Below are 22,024 nucleotides of genomic sequence, written 5' to 3'. Positions count from 1 at the left end.
ATTCGTTATCCAAACGGAAATAAAATCTAAAACCGCGGTAGTTTGGAAAGCTATAGAAGCGGAAGAAATGGACGACATAGATACAGGAGAATACGGACTCGGCATTAGCAATGAAAGAGGAGAAAGACAATTCAAATCTACAAAGAATTTCAGTTGGTAATAGCAAATACACTATTAAACTTTCCAAAGGGTGAAGGTATACTTGAGAAAGGCCAGGAGTCACGGCAAGATACCAACTAGTAAGACAGAGATTTCGAAATCAGATACTAGGCTGCAAAACGAATCCAGCCGCTGTCATAGACTCCGAGCAAATTTAGCAAGGAGAATAGTGAATTTAAGTAACTTGTCACGAAGAAACGAGGAGTAAAATAACGGAACGCTGAAGTATTGAGAAATGATGATTTACCTTCTGAAATTCTTTGACGTTATAAATAGTGCAGTAATCAGTGTTATAGCTGGTAGTTCATTGGAGGTCGAATGGGCAAGTCAAAATTGGTAATCACGGAAGCTGGACGTAAAATACGGCATAAGAGGTAACTGCGAAGAAACTGTGGGTAAAAAAAAATGAAGTATTTCGTCTGATAGACGAAGAGAGGAAATATGAAAGTCTTTAGGAAAAGGAAGGCATACGGCAATATAAAGTACTCAGTTCAATTGGCTCTGAGCACTATGGGACTTAACTTCTGAGGTCATCAGTCCCCTAGAACTTAGAACTACTTAAACCTAACGACATCACACACATCCATGCCCGAGGCAGGATTCGAACCTGCGACCGTAGCGGTCGCGCGGTTCCAGACTGTAGCGCCTAGAACCGCTCGGCCACACCGGCCTGCAAAGTACTCAGTAATGAAATCAATAGGCAGTGAAAGGTACTTAAAGCGGAGCGGGCGCAGTTTAAATTTGAAGAAATGTAATAGGAAACGCTCGGAGGAGTGATTCAGCACATAGAAAAGTCAAACTAGCTTTCGCAAAAAGTAAATGCAAATGCATCAAAAAGAGTGCAAACGGAATTCCACTGTTTGGACACGGAGTAGTGAGTCGACGCCCGATGATGTGATAGCAGAAGAAATGCGTGTCGACTTCGAGGACATGGGGATCCAGTTTTAGATTCAGAGTTGTAAAGAACTTTGACTACCTGTGTCCAAACGAAGTGAAAGGGCTATATGTTTGACATTTTCAGAGAAATAGATAAACATTGTTGGGATACACGGCTCAAACACAGCATATATGGGAAAAATGATGGAATAATAAGAATGGAAGGCTAAGAGAGGACTTCTCAGATTAAAGGCAGCGATATGGCCTTTCTCCACTATTGTTGATGGTAAACATGAGGAAATGATAAGAATGGAAGACTAAGAGAGGACTGCTCGGATTAAAGATAACGATATGGTCTTCCTCCTCTGTTGCCCTATTGTTCAACCTTTATATCGAAGTACCAATGAAAAACTAAAAGAAAAGTGGACAACGAGACTGAAGTATAGAAACATATATTCTGAAGGACGTACCCGCTATAGATATGGAACATCATTTCACATGGGACTTCAAAATACGTACTGAGACAACCTAAAGAAAATCGTATCGTGTGATACCTTCAGCAACAACTGAGGACGTACATACAGCCCTCAGTAGTTCTATTGCTTCTGGAGCCAGTTTCTTTATGTTCCTCATCCAGTTTAGCTTCTGAAACGGCAGCAACTGCATTAGAATTTAGGTGTACATTTCTTCTTGGTATACGTGAATCTATATCAACTTTCCTTTTAAGGCTTACAAGGCATTACGGCTGCAATTCGTATAATTCACTTCATATGTGGTCTTTTGGTACTTGTGTTTTCTGTTTAAAACGACAGCCTTCATTACATCCATAGCTATTGTCACTGTGTCATTGTTGATAGTGCGTGTAAAATTCGTTGCATTCTTGCGTCCATACAGCTTTGTACAGAAGTCGATATCCGTATGGCACGAACTTTCTGGAGTTAGATTTAAGAATATCCACACATTAATTGGAAGGGATTTACGAGAGCCATTGTACGGTGTCATCAACTATCTCCTTTAATAGGTCTCAGTCTGCGCGTTGAAATTTCCATCGAAGTAGCCGGAGTGAGGTGGCAAATGGAATTTTCTATCTTACCGGATGATGACTGGTCTATGTTGTAGGCCCACAACTGGTATTGGTGAGCGAATTTTGTCTCAGATCTTCATTCCAGAATGAGATTTTCACTCTGCAGCGGAGTGTGCGCTGATATGAAATTCCTGGCAGATTAAAACTATGTGCCCGACCGAGACTCGAACTCGGGACCTTTGCCTTTCGCGGGCAAGTGCTCTACCATCTGCGCTACCGAAGCGCGACTCACGCCCGGTACTCACAGCTTTACTTCTGCCAGTATCTCGTCTCCTACCTTCCAAACTTTACAGAAGCTCTCCTCTCATTGTTAGACATTGGTGACCACACTGCCATCTGGCTATGTAAATGTCAGATCTAGTCCAATTCAGTGGTTGCCTGATCTATGTAATAAAGCTCCTTTTTATCTCAGTTGTTAGGAAGCAATTTCTTGGATTTCCATAAGAACTCAGTTACAAGTAGCGCCTTCCAGAATCCACCAACTACACGCCTGAAGTCAAGAAAGCCAGCTTCGTTTGATCTTTGGGTCACACAAGTTTTCGATGTCACTGAGAAGAGAACATCCAACCTGAACGCTCTCACAATTCAAAACCCAACGACGAAGGTTGTGGTGTAGAGGAACAGGCTATAGGACATTTTGTGGAAAACTGCCTACTCCATACTACTGAAGGTGGTCTGACAGTGAGAATGAGTGCTGCGACCTGATTTTGAGAATTAAACAATAATCTGTAAATAGGTTATGTTTCTGCCTGTGTATGCTCCGTAGTGCCATACGATAATAATAATGATTCTGAAATCTGTATCAACTGAATTTTCCAATTTTCCTTTCAACCTGCCGATAAGTATGCTAATTTGGTTACGAGAAACAATAAAAAACATTCAGAATGATGTGCTTAGGTAGTGTCAATTTTTCTTGGATTTATAATAATGAGTAGCAAGTTAGATCTATAACTGATTAAGTCGTAGGAACTTCAATGAAATCAACAAATGACTAGGTGGTTATAAATGAAGTGCAGCTGTCCACAGAGGTCGATTGTGGGCTGTAATTATCGTATGGCATCGAAACTTGGTAGGAATGCTAATGCTTTAATGCAGAACCGATTTACGCTGGAAAAAGAGTAGTACCAATTTTGGCCGCTAGGTGCAAATCTGGAGAAGTGAACTCAAAAAAGACGTATAGAAAGTTTTCCGTATGCAATGGGTTTGGAATGCGATGTAAGCAGAAAAGATCAGACAAGTTGAAATGCATAATGTTGATTTTATTATTAACCGCCGCTTACATAATGTGTTCAGTATGAGTAAGAAGACGTCGACGAAATGTTGCATCCTTAAAACGATGTGATCAATAGTTGCTCGCAGCAGTGCCGGTGGAATCTGAGCTACGTGTTCCTGTATACTGGCTTTCAGATCAGGTAGAGACCGAATGTGTCCCTGGTAAACGTGTTCTTTTACGTATCCCCAGAGCCAAGAGTTACATGAATTCAAACCAGGTGATCTTGCAGACCAGGCGTCTGGAAAACCTCTCGAGATAACGCGTTTGTGGAAGGTTGCATCAAGCAGATCTTTCACTGGGCGAACTACAGGAGGTGTTGCCCCATCTTGCGTGAAATCAGTGATTTCCACACTGCTGCGCTCTTCCAAAGCAGGGGTCACATGCTGCACAACGAGTTCTAGAAACGTGAGACGTCACAATACTCCTGGCAGGCGCTCTGGGTGTATCCTCTTCGAAGAACAACGGACCCAAAATGGGGGTGCTTGTAAATCCACACCATACAGAAACATACGGTAAGTGCAATGACTCTTCATGCTTAAAACGCGGTTTGACAGAACTCGAAATTCGGCAGTTCTGTATATTCACCATATCCTGTAGTTCAAATGTTTCTCGTCACTCTATAGAATATTACCCGGCAACATGTCATCAACTTCTATACGTGACAGAAACCGAAGAGCAAATTCAGAAGTTGCTGCAGTTCATGAGGTTTCAAGTGCTGTACCATCTGGATCTTGTACAGGCACCAGCGTTACGAGGTGCATTCAAGTTCTAAGGCCTCCGATTTTTTTTCTAATTAACTACTCACCCGAAATCGATGAAACTGGCGTTACTTCTCGACGTAGTCGCCCTGCAGACGTACACATTTTTCGCAACGCTGACGCCTTGATTCCATGGCAGCGGCGAAGGCTTCTTTAGGAGTCTGTTTTGACCACTGGAAAATCGCTGAGGCAATAGCAGCACGGCTGGTGAATGTGCGGCCACGGAGAGTGTCTTTCATTGTTGGAAAAAGCCAAAAGTCACTAGGAGCCAGGTCAGGTGAGTAGGGACCATGAGGAATCACTTCAAAGTTGTTATCACGAAGAAACTGTTGTGTAACGTTAGCTCGATGTGCGGGTGCGTTCTCTTGGTGAAACAGCACATGCGCAGCCCTTCCCGGACGTTTTTGTTGCAGTGCAGGAAGGAATTTGTTCTTCAAAACATTTTCGTAGGATGCACCTGTTACCGTAATGCCCTTTTGAACGCAATGGGTAAGGATTACGCCCTCGCTGTCCCAGAACATGGACACCATCATTTTTTCAGCACTGGCGGTTACCCGAAATTTTTTTGGTGGCGGTGAATCTGTGTGCTTCCATTGAGCTGACTGGCGCTTTGTTTCTGGATTGAAAAATGGCATCCACGTCTCATGCTATGTCACAACCGACGAAAAGAAAGTCCCATTCATGCCGTCGTTGCATATCAACATTGCTTGGCAACATGCCACACGGGCAGCCATGTGGTCGTCTGTCAACATTCGTGGTAACCACTTGGATGACATTTTTCGCATTTTCAGGTCGTCATGCAGGATTGTGTGCACAGAACGCACAGAAATGCCAACTCTTGAGGCGATCGGTTCAACAGTCATTCGTCGATCCCCCAAAACAATTCTCTCCATTTTCTCGATCATGTCGTCAGACCGGCTTGTGCGAGCCCGAGGTTGTTTCAGTTTGTTGTCACACGATGTTCTGCCTTCATTAAACTGTCACACCCACGAACACACTTTCGACACATCCATAACTCCATCACCACATGTCTCCTTCAACTGTCTATGAATTTCAATTGGTTTCACTCCACGCAAATTGAGAAAACGAATGATTGAACGCTGTTCAATTAAGGAAAACGTCGCCATTTTAAGTATTTAAAACAGTTCTCATTCTCGCCGCTGGCGGTAATATTCCATCTACCGTACGGTGCTGCCATCTCGGGGACGTATTGACAATGAACGCGGCCTCATTTTAAAACAATGCGCATGTTTCTATCTCTTTCCAGTCCGGAGAAAAAAAATCAGAGGCCTTAGAACTTGAATGCACCTCGTAATACAGACTGTAATACTTCCGGTACTGTTGACCATGGGGTAGACAATCCTCGTGACATTTCACGACCACTGGCACAACGCGGGGCACGTGCTGCGTGGTCAGTTACAGCAACAGCAACCTCGTCAATAACTGCCGCCAGAATAGGACGGCTTCCTCTGCCAGGTGCCTTGCCAAACTCAGCCGTGTTTTCGAATTTGATTTGTTTAATGACATTTGGGCTCTCCTCAGACCTTTCTGTCGGCAAGACTATCTCAATGCAGGACAGTAATTGCTGCCATTCACAAAAAACAGTTTCACTAACAGTGCACGGTCTCTCTTCTAGACGACATACTGTTCACTCACGTTACGGCTTGTTAAATGACAGGGTGGATGTCATACCGTCATACAAGTAGTGTACAGCGGCAGATTTGCACCTGGTTGCAAAAATTGGAACACATTTTTTCCAGCGTAATTCAGTTCAGCATTAACACTTTAGGAGATTTATCAAATTTCGCAGCCATACGATAATTACAGCGCACGCAGGAGCTCCGCGAGTAGCTGCATTTTAATTATAGCCACCCGGAACATTTTACGATGTTGCTCTCACTCGTTATTTACGCATTGCGATGCAACGAACAGGCGAACGCGTACCGCTTCTCCATATCCTGGTCGCGCGTCCTGCCAACTGGGGACGTGGACGTCATCAACCAGGCTGGTATCGACTACTACAACAACCTCATCAACGAGCTGCTCGCCAACGGAATCCAGCCTCTGGTAAGTTAAACAGCTATCACTTGAAACAGGATAATCTTGAAGGTCACTCGCCTGAAAATTCTTCGCTCATCACACGTCACTTCCATCTAGTTTCTTGTGCTATTTCAGCTTTAATTTTACGAGAAATTTAGCTCTCTATCTTTCATGTGCCTTTCTGTTCATCTCGGCGTAAATACTGCAGCAGACATTCTCTACAACTTTGCACCAGAAAAATATATAGTTTATATTCACCTTCATTGGTTTTAATCTTCTGGCTTTGATCTCACAAAGGCAGCATGCGCGCAGCAGTTCTCGACAGGGCTTCCCTTTGGCACGGTTACAGTACCTACTTAAATGTAATAATAATAAAAAAACAAGTGTTCCGTTGGAGACCGGAAAGAAAACAGGCAAAGAAAATGACGTAACCCGAATGGAGTACGGAGAGACTGGTAGTCCGTTACTCGAAAATGCTTAACAAACGCCTTGTGTGTACGCTTCACTTGTCGGTGTAACTGGTGTATGTACTGATATTAACCAACATACTGTTTTGTTCAGTAGAACAGTACTATCTGGAATAGTATATGTCAGGCGTGCCAGAACGTTATATCCTGGAAAGGCTTCTAGACCTTCAGTCTGAACGAAAACCAGCTAGTATTGCTACTGTCATACATGTACTTCCTCCAAAAGCAGTATCAACCAACAATGTAAAATCTAAATTAGCGCTCTGAAAGACATTTGACCTTCTCATTATATGCTAATGGTTAAGACCGTTTAGGACCTCCGACTGCTTATACCATTACGAAATATTTGCACCAATCGCGCGTGCATAGCTGACAAGTTCTGTATGAAACTCTTAAGGTGTGGACACACGAACAGTTGTAGTGTGAACTGATTTTGTTTAACAACCCGTTTAGGTCTTTCAGACCATCTTCAGGTACAGAATCATCACCACACGTTATGAGTTTCTGTAGAGGAGTTGAACTGTGACTGCGTTTAAACTCCTGTATACCGTGACGATGAGCATGTTGTCAGTGCAGCATGTCTCTGACAGCTTCTGCTCCAATTACCCAAAAACTCTCTGAAATACCATAAGTCTTCTATGGTAAAATGCTCTGATCTCGAATGGCTCCTAGTCCACCACAATTTGTCTGCAGCAGTGGCTGGTCGACATCCAACCACTCACACTGAGCACAAGAAAGAAGAGGAAAGTCTATGGATACGAGTACGCAGTGCGTGAGAGCAGTTCCAGCACCACTAGGTCAAAACAGTATACTGCACAGCGTGAAATGTGTCCTGTGTTTGGTTACAGATCTGAGTGCATATAGAGTAACTACAGAAAATTGCCCTTATTAAAATACCCCTTTTTATCTGTGACTATTGGCCCATGAAAGTACTATTGTACGTGATTTGACTACACTTTAAGAATAAATTAGCACAGCTACCACTTACTTCGCGCAACTGTTAATTTGGGCTCAAAGACTGTTAAATTTAACAGTAATGATGGAGTTTCCGACAATCTACTTCTTACTTAACTTACGAAATGTTTCATGTGCTCCAATTTACAGGCAAAACATCTACAGTGAACATCCTTGGCCTGTAATTATAATTTAAACACTTTTCTGCAAATGAAATGAAAATATTGAATAATTTAAAAATGCTGTAATCGAATTTATACATCATTTGGTCGAAGATCTCGACTTAATCTCATCTTCTGGAACCTGCACGAATCGTACAAAAAATATTTCTAGCAATTTTATGCTGATTAACTGCGTAAAAAACACGGAAATCATTTCTCACGGAATAAACACTCTTGATGAATGCTAATGAACGCAATATGATCACCATTACAGAATAATTTTTAAGTCCATGGCCACATGGGTTTTTGAAAAGGAACTTCACGCTAATGCGCTCGATTATGTGACAGGAAGGTGCATGAATAAAATTCGAGAGATCATATATCAATATTTGATTAGTACAACTCAACGCATAGTCATTTTACATGAAGAGTGTAGGGGTGGAATGTTTGTCTTGCTGTGGTACAGATGTCATGTGGTCGATGTAACCGACAAAAATAGTAGAAATCGTATGACTGAAGAACAGATCTACAGGGTACACTAAAATTCCCATTATAGGCTTATGGGATTGTAGAGAAAATTGAGTAGATAATATTTTGAATTGGAACTCATTTCCACAAACGTACAGTCATTTGAAAACATGTTGGTAACACAACCACTTTTACAAGTAATTTTTTAGGCGTGATCCAGTATATCATTTGTTTTATAATTCCACCCATTAATAACCAAAGAAAAAAAATGAAACTTAACCAGTTTTCGCAAACACTGTTGTTTACAGTTAACTGTTTTTGTCCCTTTCGAAGGACGGTTAGTATTCGTATCCACTACAAGGAATCTTCGATGTGGCACCCACTGCACGCACAATTGCTCGTGTGCTCTTTATCGGTTCTCTTCAGTGTGATGCAGTACGGCCAATTCGGGTGTGCGCCTCCTTGGAGAATCACAGTCACACCTACTGACTGTCAGAGTACCCTTTCTCGAAGCCGTTGCGTGTTGTTGTTGTTGTGGTCTTCAGTCCTGAGACTGGTTTGATGCAGCTCTCCATGCTACTCTATCCTGTGCAAGCTTCTTCATCTCCCAGTATCTACTGCAACCTACATCCTTCTGAATCTGCTTAGTGTATTCATCTCTTGGTCTCCCTCTACGATTTTTACCCTCCACACTGCCCTCCAATGCTAAATTTGTGATCCCTTGATGCCTCAAAACATGTCCTACCAACCGATCCCTTCTTCTAGTCAAGTTGTGCCACAAACTTCTCTTCTCCCCAATCCTATTCAATACCTCCTCATTAGTTACGTGATCTACCCACCTTATCTTCAGCATTCTTCTGTAGCACCACATTTCGAAAGCTTCTATTCTCTTCTTGTCCAAACTAGTTATCGTCCATGTTTCACTTCCATACATGGCTACACTCCATACAAATACTTTCAGAAACGACTTTCTGACACTTAAATCTATACTCGATGTTAACAAATTCCTCTTCTTGAGAAACGCTTTCCTTGCCACTGCCAGTCTACATTTTATATCCTCTCTACTTCGACAATCATCGGTTATTTTACTCCCTAAATAGCAAAACTCCTTTACTACTTTAAGTGTCTCATTTCCTAATCTAATTCCCTCAGCATTACCCGACTTAATTTGACTACATTCCATTATCCTCGTTTTGCTTTTGTTGATGTTCATCGTATATCCTCCTTTCAAGACACTGTCCATTCCGTTCAACTGCTCTTCCAAGTCCTTTGCTGTCTCTGACAGAATTACAATGTCATCGGCGAACCTCAAAGTTTTTACTTCTTCTCCATGAATTTTAATACCTACTCCGAATTTTTCTTTTGTTTCCTTTACTGCTTGCTCAATATACAGATTGAATAACATCGGGGAGAGGCTACAACCCTGTCTTACTCCTTTCCCAACCACTGCTTCCCTTTCATGCCCCTCGACTCTTATAACTGCCATCTGGTTTCTGTACAAACTGTAAATAGCCTTTCGCTCCCTGCCACCTTCAGAATTTGAAAGAGAGTATTCCAGTTAACATTGTCAAAAGCTTTCTCTAAGTCTACAAATGCTAGAAATGTAGGTTTGCCTTTTCTTAATCTTTCTTCTAAGATAAGTCGTAAGGTCAGTATTGCCTCACGTGTTCCAACATTTCTACGGAATCCAAACTGACCTTCCCCGAGGTCAGCTTCTACCAGTTTTTCCATTCGTCTGTAAAGAATTCGCGTTAGTATTTTGCAGCTGTGACTTATTAAACTGATAGTTCGGTAATTTTCACATCTGTCAACACCTGCTTTCTTTGGGATTGGAATTATTATATTCTTCTTGAAGTCTGAGGGTATTTCGCCTGTCTCATACATCGTGCTCACCAGATGGTAGAGTTTTGTCATGACTGGCTCTCCCGAGGCCATCAGTAGTTCAAATGGAATGTTGTCTACTCCCGGGGCCTTGTTTCGACTCAGGTCTTTCAGTGCTCTGTCAAACTCTTCACGCAGTATCTTATCTCCCATTTCGTCTTCATCTACATCCACTTCCATTTCCATAATATTGTCCTCAAGTACATCGCCCTTGTATAAACCCTCTATATACTCCTTCCACCTTTCTGCCTTCCCTTCTTTGCTTAGAACTGGGTTGCCATCTGAGCTCTTGATATTCATACAAGTGGTTCTCTTCTCTCCAAAGGTCTCTTTAATTTTCCTGTAGGCAGTATCTATCTTACCCCTAGTGAGACAAGCCTCTACATCCTTACATTTGTCCTCTAGCCATCCCTGCTTAACCATTTTGCACTTCCTGTCGATCTCATTTTTGAGACGTTTGTATTCCTTTTTGCCTGCTTCATTTACTGCATTTTTATATTTTCTCCTTTCATCAATTAAATTCAATATTTCTTCTGTTACCCAAGGATTTCTATTAGCCCTCGTCTTTTTACCTACTTGATCCTCTGCTGCCTTCACTACTTCATCCCTCAAAGCTACCCATTCTTCTTCTACTGTATTTCTTTCCCCCATTCCTGTCAATTGTTCCCTTATGCTCTCCCTGAAACTCTTTACAACCTCTGGTTCTTTCAGTTTATCCAGGTCCCATCTCCTTAAATTCCCACCTTTTTGCAGTTTCTTCAGTTTCAATCTGCAGTTCATAACCAATATATTGTGGTCAGAATCCACATCTGCCCCAGGAAATGTCTTACAATTTAAAACCTGGTACCTAAATCTCTGTCTTACCATTATATAATCTATCTGATACCTTTTAGTATCTCCAGGATTCTTCCAGGTATACAACCTTCTTTTATGATTCTTGAACCAAGTGTTGGCTATGATTAAGTTATGCTCTGTGCAAAATTCTACAAGGCGGCTTCCTCTTTCATTCCTTCCCCCCAATCCATATTCACCTACTATGTTTCCTTCTCTCCCTTTTCCTACTGACGAATTCCAGTCACCAATGACTATTAAATTTTCGTCTCCCTTCACTACCTGAATAATTTCTTTTATCTCGTCATACATTTCATCTATTTCTTCATCATCTGCAGAGGTAGTTGGCATATAAACTTGTACTACTGTAGTAGGCATGGGCTTTGTGTCTATCTTGGCCACAATAATGCGTTCACTATGCTGTTTGTAGTAGCTAACCCGCACTCCTATTTTTTTATTCATTATTAAACCTACTCCTGCATTACCCCTATTTGATTTTGTATTTATAACCCTGTAATCACCTGACCAAAAGTCTTGTTCCTCCTGCCACCGAACTTCACTAATTCCCACTATATCTAACTTTAACCTATCCATTTCCCTTTTTAAATTTTCTAACCTACCTGCCCGATTAAGGGATCTGACATTCCACGCTCCGATCCGTAGAACGCCAGTTTTCTTTCTCCTGATAACGACGTCCTCCTGAGTAGTCCCCGCCCGGAGATCCGAATGGGGGACTATTTTACCTCCGGAATATTTTACCCAAGAGGACGCCATCATCATTTAATCATACAGTAGAGCTGCATGTCCTCGGGAAAAAATTACGGCCGTAGTTTCCCCTTGCTTTCAGCCGTTCGCAGTACCAGCACAGCAAGGCCGTTTTGGTTAATGTTACAAGGCCAGATCAGTCAATCATCCAGACTGTTGCCCCTGCAACTACTGAAAAGGCTGCTGCCCCTCTTCAGGAACCACATGTTTGTCTGGCCTCTCAACAGATACCCCTCCGTTGTGGTTGCACCTACGGTACGGCCATCTGTATCGCTGAGGCACGCAAGCCTCCCCACCAACGGCAAGGTCCATGGTTCATGGGGGCCGTTGCGTAACTGTGTTGAAAAGGATATGCAACGGAGTCGGACGTTGGGGAGAATGGTCTTGATAAAGACGACGAGCAGCTCTTCCATTTGCGTGCACTTCGTAAAAGTGTACTCATCCATGTTGCTCTGACACGCACAGACACGTGAATGAGGCTCGAACCAGATCAGGGAGGTAGGACAGACGTCAAGAGGCATTCACCGATCCGACGTAAGCACCTCTCACCGTGACTACCTTGTTGCATTCCTACCTAGCAAACACGTTTTGTAACGGCTGTAGCGCGTTTCCGGACATGGGTTCCAGTTCAAAATATTGTCTACTCGGTCCCCTTTGCAAGTCTTAGAAGTTTGTAAGGGAATTTACAGCACCCTTCATATGGCTCACCTACGAATCAAATACTTAGCATGGAGAAATCGAATTACTGGTCACATTAATCGAAAGTGGATGTCCTACAATATCACTCATAATGACTCACACTCAATCCAGACGTGAATACCTTGCATGAGTACGGCACGCCAAGCAGCGCATTGCAGCAGCTGTTGCCTTATTACTCGTCGCTTGTAGCAACAAAATACAGATCCCAATTCTCACTATAAGATTTTATACAGGGTGGTCAGTTGATAGTGACCGGGCCAAATATCTCACGAAATAAGCATCAAACTAAAAAACTACAAAGAATGAAGCTCGTCTAGCTAGAAGGGAAACTAGATGGCGCTATGGCTGACCCGCTATGTGGCGCTGCCATAGGTCAAACGGATATCAATAAACTGCGTTTTTAAAAATAGGAACCCCCATTTTTTATTACATATTCGTGTAGTACGTAAATAAATATGAATGTTTTAGTTGGACCACTTTTTTCGCTTTGTGATTGATGGCGCTGTAGTAGTCACAAACATATGGTTCACAATTTTAGGCGAACAGTTGGTAACAGGTAGGTTTTTGAAATTAAAATACAGAACGTAGGTACGTTTGAATATTTTATTTCGGTTGTTCCAATGTGATACATGTACCTATGTGAACTTATCATTTCTGAGAACGCATGCTGTTACAGCGTGAATACCTGTAAATACCACATTAATGCAATAAACTCTCAAAATGATGTCCGTCAACCTCAATGCATTTGGCAATACGTGTAACGACATTCCTCTCAACAGCGAGTAGTTCGCCTTCCGTAATGTTCGCACATGCATTGACAATGAGCTGACGCTTTTTGTCAGGCGTTGTCGGATCACGATAGCAAATATCCTTCAACTTTCCCCACAGAAAGAAATCCGAGGACGTCAGATCCGGTGAACGTGCGGTCCATGGTATCGTGCTTCGACGACCAATCCACCTGTCATGGCCTGCCGGGGTGGCCAAGGGTATAACAATAGCATATTTCAGTCTATCAGGGAAAATGCCCTGTTCCAGAGAGCTATTACACAGGTGGCTGAGAATCTTACTTATCTGTTGAGAACAAGCTTTTAGTATTTTGCTGGAAATGCGGTTAAAGGCGCCACAGTCTGGAATCGCGCGACCGCTACGTCGCAGGTTCGAATCCTGCCTCGGGCATGGATGTGTGTGATGTCCTTAGGTTAGTTAGGTTTAAGTAGTTCTAAGTTCTAGGGGACTGATGACCTTAGAAGTTAAGTCCCATAGTGCTCAGAGCCATTTGAACCACCTGTCATGAAATATGCTATTCAATACCTCTTCAACCGCACGCGAGCTATGTGCCGGACATCCATCATGTTGGAAGTACATCGCCATTCTGTCATGCAGTGAAACATCTTTCAGTAACATCGGTAGAACATTACGTAGGAAATCAGCATACATTAACCATTTAGATTGCCATCGATAAAATGGGGGCCAATTATCCTTCCTGCCATAATGCTGCCCCATACATTAACCCGCCAAGGTCGCTGATGTTCCACCTGTCGCAGCAATCGTGGATTTTCCGTTGCCCAATAGTGCATATTATGCTGCTTTACGTTACCGCTGTTGCTGAATGACGCTTCGTCGCTAAATAGAACGCGTGCAAAAAATCTGTCATCGTCCAGTAATTTCTCTTGTGCCCAGTGCCAGAACTGTACACGACGTTCAAAGTCGTCGCCATGCAATTCCTGGTGCATAGAAATCTGGTACAGGTGCAATCGATGTTGATGTAGCATTCTCAACACCGACGTTTTTGAGATTCTCGATTCTCGCGCAATTTGTGTGTTACCGATGTGCGGAATAGCTGCGACAGCAGCTAAAACACCTACTTGAGCATCATCATTTGTTGCAGGTTGTGGTTGACGTTTCACATGTGGCTGAACACTTCCTGTTTCCTTAAATAACGTAACTATCCGGCAACGGTCCGGACACTTGGATGATGTCGTCCAGGATACCGAGCAGCGTGCATAGCACACGCCCGTTGGGCATTTTGATCACAATAGCCATACATCAACACGATATCGACATTTTCCGCAATTGGTAAACGGTCCATTTTAACACGGGTACTGTTTCACGAAGCAAATACCGTCCGCACAGGCGGAATGTTACGTGATAGCACGTACTTGTATGTTTGTGACTATTACAACGCCATCTACCACAAAGCGAAAAAAGTGCTCCAACTAAAACATTCATATTTCTCTACGTAGTACACGAATGTATAATAAAAATTTGGGCTCTGTGGTGTCACCGCCAGACACCACACTTGCTAGGTGGTAGCTTTAAATCGGCCGCGGTCCATTAGTACATGTCGGACACGCGTGTCGCCACTGTCAGTAATTGCAGACCGAGCGCCACCACACGGCAGGTCTAGAGAGACTGACTAGCACTCGCCCCAGTTGTACGACGACTTTGCTAGCGACTACACTGACGAAGCCTTTCTCTCATTTGCCGAGAGATAGTTAGAATAGCCTTCAGCTAAGTCCATGGCTACGACCTAGCAAGGCGCCATTAACCATTTCTAGAGAGAGTCTCAATTGTATCATCAAGAATGCTGTATACAAATGATGGATTAAAGTTAAGTATTCCCGCAGCTACGTACTTTTCTTTATAGCATTCATTACTTATTCTGTTTCAGACCTTACACGAGCCGGCGTGAGTTGACGCGTGCATTTCGGCCTTCTCTATAATTAGTGTACGTTGTGTTGGCTAATCTGCCGACACAACAGGCTCCTATTTTAAAAAACGGAGTTGATATCCGTTTGACCTATGGCAGCGCCATCTAGCGGGCCAACCATAGCGCCATCTGGTTTCCCCCTTCAAGCTAGACAAGTTTCGTTCTTTGTAGTTTTTTCGTTTGACGCTTATCTCGTGAGATATTTGGCCCTGTCACGATCAATGGACCACCCTGTATACAGACCCATGTTGTAACCACAAACCAATTTCTCTCTCTCTCTAAGATGTATCTCAGAGCACCCACACACACCACAGAACACAGTAGAACGCAGCCTTTTGTTCCCGATTCAAATACAAACCATGTCTGCATTTCTATCGTACTGGCCGAACATTACTGCTCACCAAAGAGCGTCGTTAAGACAGATCACTGCAGCGGAGCGATAATTGACTGCATCGCTAGTGGGCATGGGTTATCGTAGCAAAACTGCTCACAAGTTAGCAGAGGCATAAAACATAAAAAATTGGTAGTTGACAATTATAAAAGGAACTTTCAAGTGAAGTAATTACACATAAAAACTGTGTATGTGCACTATCATGCCTTTGACAGGTATCTAAGCGTGTCTGTGTTCTCGTTGACGTACAAGGAGCTATGTTTCGGAAGGCCTCCTCAACACTTTTGAGAAATTAATCATTAGTCTCATATATGTTGAGCTACATGTAATTTGATTATGGACGATACTGGCTTGTCAGACGTGGTAAGATCGGGAATGCGTGGTGGCCGTTTCAATGGGGCTGGAGACGTTGCTGAAACACTCGCAGTCGATAGTCTTCGAAATTGATCATCAAGGAACGCACGCAAACGAATAGTAAAATATGTTGGAGCTCCGTCCTGCTGCAACCATACATGATCCACGATTCTATGTCTTCGAACTCAGGTATTCATCACTTTTGCAACGTGTACAAATAAGAATTTCCATTCACGTATGCTTAAAAAAAAAAATCCATATAATGGTATCGTGACGACAACCCGACGCACATTGTAACATCAGCTCTTACATCTAATGTGGAATTTTCCTTCACTAGGCAACCACGTTCCTCCATGTGAACTGCGATGTACTGGACATCCACCAGAAAATAACACTCTTCAGCTAGAAGCAGAATTTAGAAAGAGTGCCAACAAGGCACAGCAGAATACAGCTCACCACTCCATGTCCCTGTCAGATAATTCATTCACAAATAACAATCTAAATCCATCCGTTTTCAAATCTTTTTTAGCGTCGTCACGCCTCGTTGACTGAGCTACTTGGTCCAGATGCTCTTTTGCGTTTTCTTACGTCCACTACTCAGCCAGTCCTTGAGACTGCCTAACGGAAAACAATGTTCCTCCTAATCATGCAGGGCTGCTGCACGAGGTGGGCCCTTGTAAAATGCAATCTGTAAACGCTCTCACTGCCTCTGTCGTTTTTTGCCCCGTGTGTGGACGTTCGGTGCACCCACACGCACGCCACAGATCGCTCCTCAAGACTGCGACTGCGTCCGCTCGCGTCAGCAATGACATCGCAAATGATACAACGCAGTGCTGGAAAAAATGCTGACAACAATGCCTTTCGTCAGATTCAAAACAGGTACGTCAATAAAAGAACTAGTTATTTTGCCAGTTGCACGAAGTCTAGAACCGTAAGTGAACTTACCGAACACTTCGTTTATTTGTGTGGTGTAAAGTCTTAGAGAATGTCTAGCAGACAGTCAACTCTGCAACTCACTTGATGTTGGCTTGCATCGTGGGAGGAGCCACTAAAAGGAAGGCCTCAGATATGGCCAACCGATTCGTCTCATATTGGCAGGTCGCTTGTGCACCACCTAAAATTAAAGACTCTAGGATATTTAATTCAACACCTCCCCACCCCCTGCCCCACACTTAAAGTTCATGAAGCACAATCCATTCAAAATTGTCGAGATCGGTGGATAACTGAAAATTGAACATCTTTCATCATTATGTGTGTGGTCCGCAAATGTATATTTTCTTAGAAACTTTTTTAACTGTTACTCATGTAGTCATAAGGTACACGCTGTGCAACGAAGGCGCCGTTGACAAAGTGACCAAGGTATTTGGCTGGGGAGCAGAGTACCTCTGTTCGATTCCCTAGTGTGTTCATTTTCTTTCTATATTTTTTTTCATTTCGAAATTAGTAGGGATAGGAGTGTTAAGTAGGTAAGTAAATCAATAAGCAATAATGATAAAGTAGGCAAATAAATTTCCTAAACCATTTGGATTAGAAAAGAACTAGAAATATAATCCTGGTAGCTTTACAGTTATTCTTTCACTCACTTTGTTAAATATCCTTCATTTCTTTCGAGCTATTAGATTGCCGTTAAAACATTCGAAACAAATACACTCGCAGCATCAAGGACATGTAATAAATGCAATATTCGCGGAATTACATCGTTCCTTTCGATGAATCGGCAGGAAATAGACTTGATTTATATTTAAAAATCTTTCTTTTTTGGGAATTAATTTTTGACTTTTGCAATGGACACGGTACCAGTCCCTGAAAAATAGATGCTGAAATTTGAACCTGAATTATGCTGCGAATTGTTATTGTATCTGCACGGTTCACATCTACATCTACATAGAAACTCTGCAAATCACACTTAAGAACCTGGCAGAGATTTCATCGAACCAGCTTTGCATTAATTATCTGTTATTCCACTCTGGAACAGCACGGGCAAAAAAGGCAAACACTTATGTCTTTCCGTGCGAGCTCTGACTTCCTTTATTTTTTTTATGACGATCGTTTCACCTTTGTAGGTCAATATTTTCGCATTCGGACGAGAAAGTAGGTGATTGACATTTGGTGAGAAGATCCCGCAGCAATGAGAAACGCCTTCATTTCAGTGATGTCCACCCCAAATTCCGTATCATGTTGTGCAAATCCAGCAAGATTTCACAAAATCAGATTGCAGTTTTGAAAACTGGTAATGAAGCTTTTAACATGGCGATAAAAATAAACGTAATATGGTTAGCCCACAGCTGTGCAGTTCGGCGGTATTACGTGTACCGTACAAGTCGGTTGATTGCCCTCATTTATAAGCACGCTATCATACATAACACTCTTAGTTTGTCCACCTCAGTAAGCCTGTGTCAGACAAAACTTGTTGTCTCAGAAAAAAACTTTTTATGGTTTTAAAATGTTATCAAGATATGTTTTGGTTGGTTGGTTTGGAGAAGGAGACCAGACAGCGTGGTCATCGGTCTCATCGGATTGGGGAAGGATTGGGAAGGAAGGCGGCCGTGCCCTTTCAGAGGAACCATCCCGGCATTTGCCTGGAGTGATTTAGGGAAATCACGGAAAACCTAAATCAGGATGGCCGGACGCGGGATTGAACCGTCGTCCTCCCGAATGCGAGTCCAGTGTCTAACCACTGCGCCACCCCGCTCGGTAAGATATGTTTTGTAAATTTAATTTGTCAATTTAGGGGAACTAGAGCCATTGACGTAAGCATTTCTTACTCAGTTAATTAAACGATTGACTTCTTGTATACCCCGAGGAACAAATTAACCAATAGTTACTTTTAATCACAGGGAAACCTTAGGTAACAATATTCCATACGTTTCATGTGCGAATGTGTTACAATGTGTAAACCATCAACAGCGGCAAGGGTTCGTTTTTCTACGTCATGCGACACCGTGAGATTAATGCGAGTACTAGCAGCACTATTACTCAGAGTTGTTTTCGTACAAAGAGGCAGTCAACGAAGTTTCTTTCCTCGATTTATAAGAAAATATTCGTTTGCGGACGTCATATATGATGATGAAATATGCTCAATTTTCAGTTATATATCGATGGCGCGTCATGAACTTTAGACCAGTTTTTCTCAAAAACGGTTGGGTGTTGAACCAAAATATCACAGAGTCTTAGATTTTAGGTTTTACACAAGCGACCTGCCAAGGCCTAACCCTTGTGAGTACGTCGCGCCGGAGATATTCCCCTAGTCACCACGCCCACTGGAGTTTAAAGACAACCTATCTGTAATTTACGGGAACTATGTGATCTGTGGGTCGACATGTTGTGCTACATACCACCGGAAACATACCACGGACTTGCTCAATCGAAGCCACGCAGAGGCGCTGCTTCACTGCCTTCCAAATACGCTAGTAACAGGTGGACATTTCGGAGGCCCTGGTGCCACGAATGTGGTTCATCTCCTGTTCAGTTGGCCGTGTATTTTCTTGACCACTGTGTCAGGTACAAAATGAAATCCTAAATTTCTGCCCAGGCCAAGTTGGGACGTGAAAAGCGAGTCCATGGCGAGACAGAAACTTAAAACGGATCACATTTTCGGCAGGAGTTTGTAACAGCATATAATCTGTCTTTTCGCTTATGTACAGCATCAGAAGCGACTTAAACACGATCCGACAGTGCATTACTTTGAACTGTTGTAACTGCGACAGGCTCAGCACTTAGAAAAAGTATCAAACCAGTGTTAGTGCTACAATTTTTGTTCAAATGATTGAGTTGAGTGAAAACAAAGATTCCCTGTAAATTACAGAATTCATTTTTGTATGAATTTTCATAGCCAAATGATGAGTGGGCAATGGACAAATGCGGTACCAAACTGCCCAGCGTGAGGCATCGTTTTGCTAAAATAGAACAATTTATTGAAGCTTCCTGACAGACTAATACTGTGGGCGAGGCCGGGATTCGACCATGGGACCTCTGCCTTCTGCGGGCAAGCGCTCTACCGACTGAGCAGTCCAAGCGCTATTGCCGAGCCGCCGTCATAGCTTTACTTCCGGCAGTGCCTCATCTCCCATCTTCCAAGCTTCACAGCGGTTCTGCTGCATTCCTTGTGGGGATGGGGATAGTACTCGTGGAAGAAAGGATATGAGTTTCCAAGGCGGAAGTTTAGGTACTTCCGTAAGTGCTGCTATGAGAACGGGCAGTGAGTCGTACTTGGAAAGCGCCGGCACGATATGTCGCCGTGTTTGGTCGGGGACTCGCCACCCTCTGTTATACAAAACTGAGTAGAGTTCTCATCGAGAGCATTGGAAAGTTGTCATGCTACATCAGCAAAGAACGATTGACGACATAACTACGAAGAAACAGATCGAGAGAAAGTAGTGGGGAGGGAAAAGATATCTCTGTTGGCGGACCACTTACCCGAAAAAGGCGAAGGTTCCAGGTTACAGTACCAATGGAGTGCACCACACAAATATCCTCTAATACTCTTTGAATTTGTAAGAAATTCAAACATTGAACTTTAAATTCTCAATTGGCACGTCTTTTCTTGATATATAGAATAATAATGGAATACCGATCGATATTTAAATATACAGGGCTATTACAAATTCACTGTAGCTCCATTCATTGACATATGGTCACGACACACTACAGATACGTAGAAAAACTCATAAAGTTTTGTTCGGCTGAAGCCGCAATTTAGGTTTCTGCCTCCAGAGCGCTCGAGAGCGCAGTGAGACAAAATGGCGACAGGAGCCGAGAAAGCGTATGTCGTGCTTGAAATGCACTCACATCAGTCAGTCATAACAGGGCAAGGACACTTCAGGACGAAGTTCAACAAAGATCCACCATCTGCTAACTCCATTCGTCGATGGTATGCGCAGTTTAAAGCTTCTCGATGCCTCTGTAAGGGGAAATCAACGGGTCGGCCTCCAGTGAGCGAAGAAACGGTTGAACGCGTGCGGGCAAGTTTCACGCGTAGCCCTCGGAAGTCGGCGAGTAAAGCAAGCAGGGAGCTAAACGTACCACAGCCGACGGTTTGGAAAATCTTACGGAAAAGGCTAAAGCAGAAGCCTTACCATTTACAATTGCTACAAGCCCTGACACCCGATGACCAAGTCAAACACTTTGAATTTTCGGCGCGGTTGCAACAGCTCACGGAAGAGGATGCGTTCAGTGCGAAACTTGTTTTCAGTGATGAAGCAACATTTTTTTCTTAATGGTGAAGTGAACAGACACAATGTGCGAATCTGGGCGGTAGAGAATCCTCACGCATTCGTGCAGCAAATTCGCAGTTCACCAAAAGTTAACGTGTTTTGTGCAATCTCACGGTTTAAAGTTTATGGCCCCTTTTTCTTCTGCGAAAAAAACGTTACAGGACATGTGTATCCGGACATGCTGGAAAATTGGCTCATGCCACAACTGGAGACCGACAGCGCCGACTTCATCTTTCAACAGGGTGGTGCTGCACCACACTTCCATCATGATGTTCGGCATTTCTTAAACAGGAGAGTGGAAAACCGATGGATCGGTCGTGGTGGAGATCATGATCAGCAATTCATGTCATGGCCTCCACGCTCTCCCGACTTAACCCCTTGCGATTTCTTTCTGTGGGGTTATGTGAAAGATTCAGTGCCCAGTGTTTAAACCTCCTCTACCAAGAAACGTGCCAGAACTGAGAGCTCGCATCAACGATGCTTTCGAACTCATTGATGCGGACATGCTGCGCCGAGTGTGGGAGGAACTTGATTATCGGCTTGGTGTCTGCCGAATCACTAAAGGGGAACATATCGAACATTACAGATTATGGCTCGGAGGAACCCTGACAGCAACGCCACCATGTTGAATAATGCTTTTCGTGCAGCCACAGGACGTCGTGTTACAACTCAAACTGTGCACAATAGGCTGCATGATTCGCAAATTCACTCCCGACGTCCATGGCGAGGTCCATCTTTGCAACCATGACACCATGCAGCGCGGTACAGATGGGCCCAACAACATGCCGAATGGACCGTTCAGGATTGCCATCACTCTCTCTTCACCGATGAGTGTCGCATATGATTTCAACCAGACAATCGTCGGAGACATGTTTGGAGGCAACCCGGTTAGGCTGAACACCTTAGACACACCGTCCAGCGAGTGCAGCAAGGTGGAGGT

At 43.2% G+C, this 22,024-nt stretch overlaps 1 protein-coding gene across 1 annotated transcript in view; it reads left to right on the top strand.

Annotated features, from left to right (window-relative positions):
- The window catches only part of LOC126095354 (myrosinase 1-like), an 85,874-nt gene that overhangs the window by 3,322 nt on the left and 60,528 nt on the right, over positions 1–22,024 (top strand). Inside the window, exon 3 of the mRNA XM_049910162.1 lies at positions 6,083–6,217. Coding sequence (XP_049766119.1) covers positions 6,083–6,217 — 135 coding nt within the window. The remainder of the gene's footprint in view (positions 1–6,082; positions 6,218–22,024) is intronic.

Source organism: Schistocerca cancellata, chromosome 8 (genome assembly GCF_023864275.1).
Source record: "Schistocerca cancellata isolate TAMUIC-IGC-003103 chromosome 8, iqSchCanc2.1, whole genome shotgun sequence".
Taxonomy (NCBI): Eukaryota; Metazoa; Arthropoda; class Insecta; order Orthoptera; family Acrididae; genus Schistocerca; species Schistocerca cancellata.
This window is presented reverse-complemented; position numbering and strand designations above follow the sequence as displayed.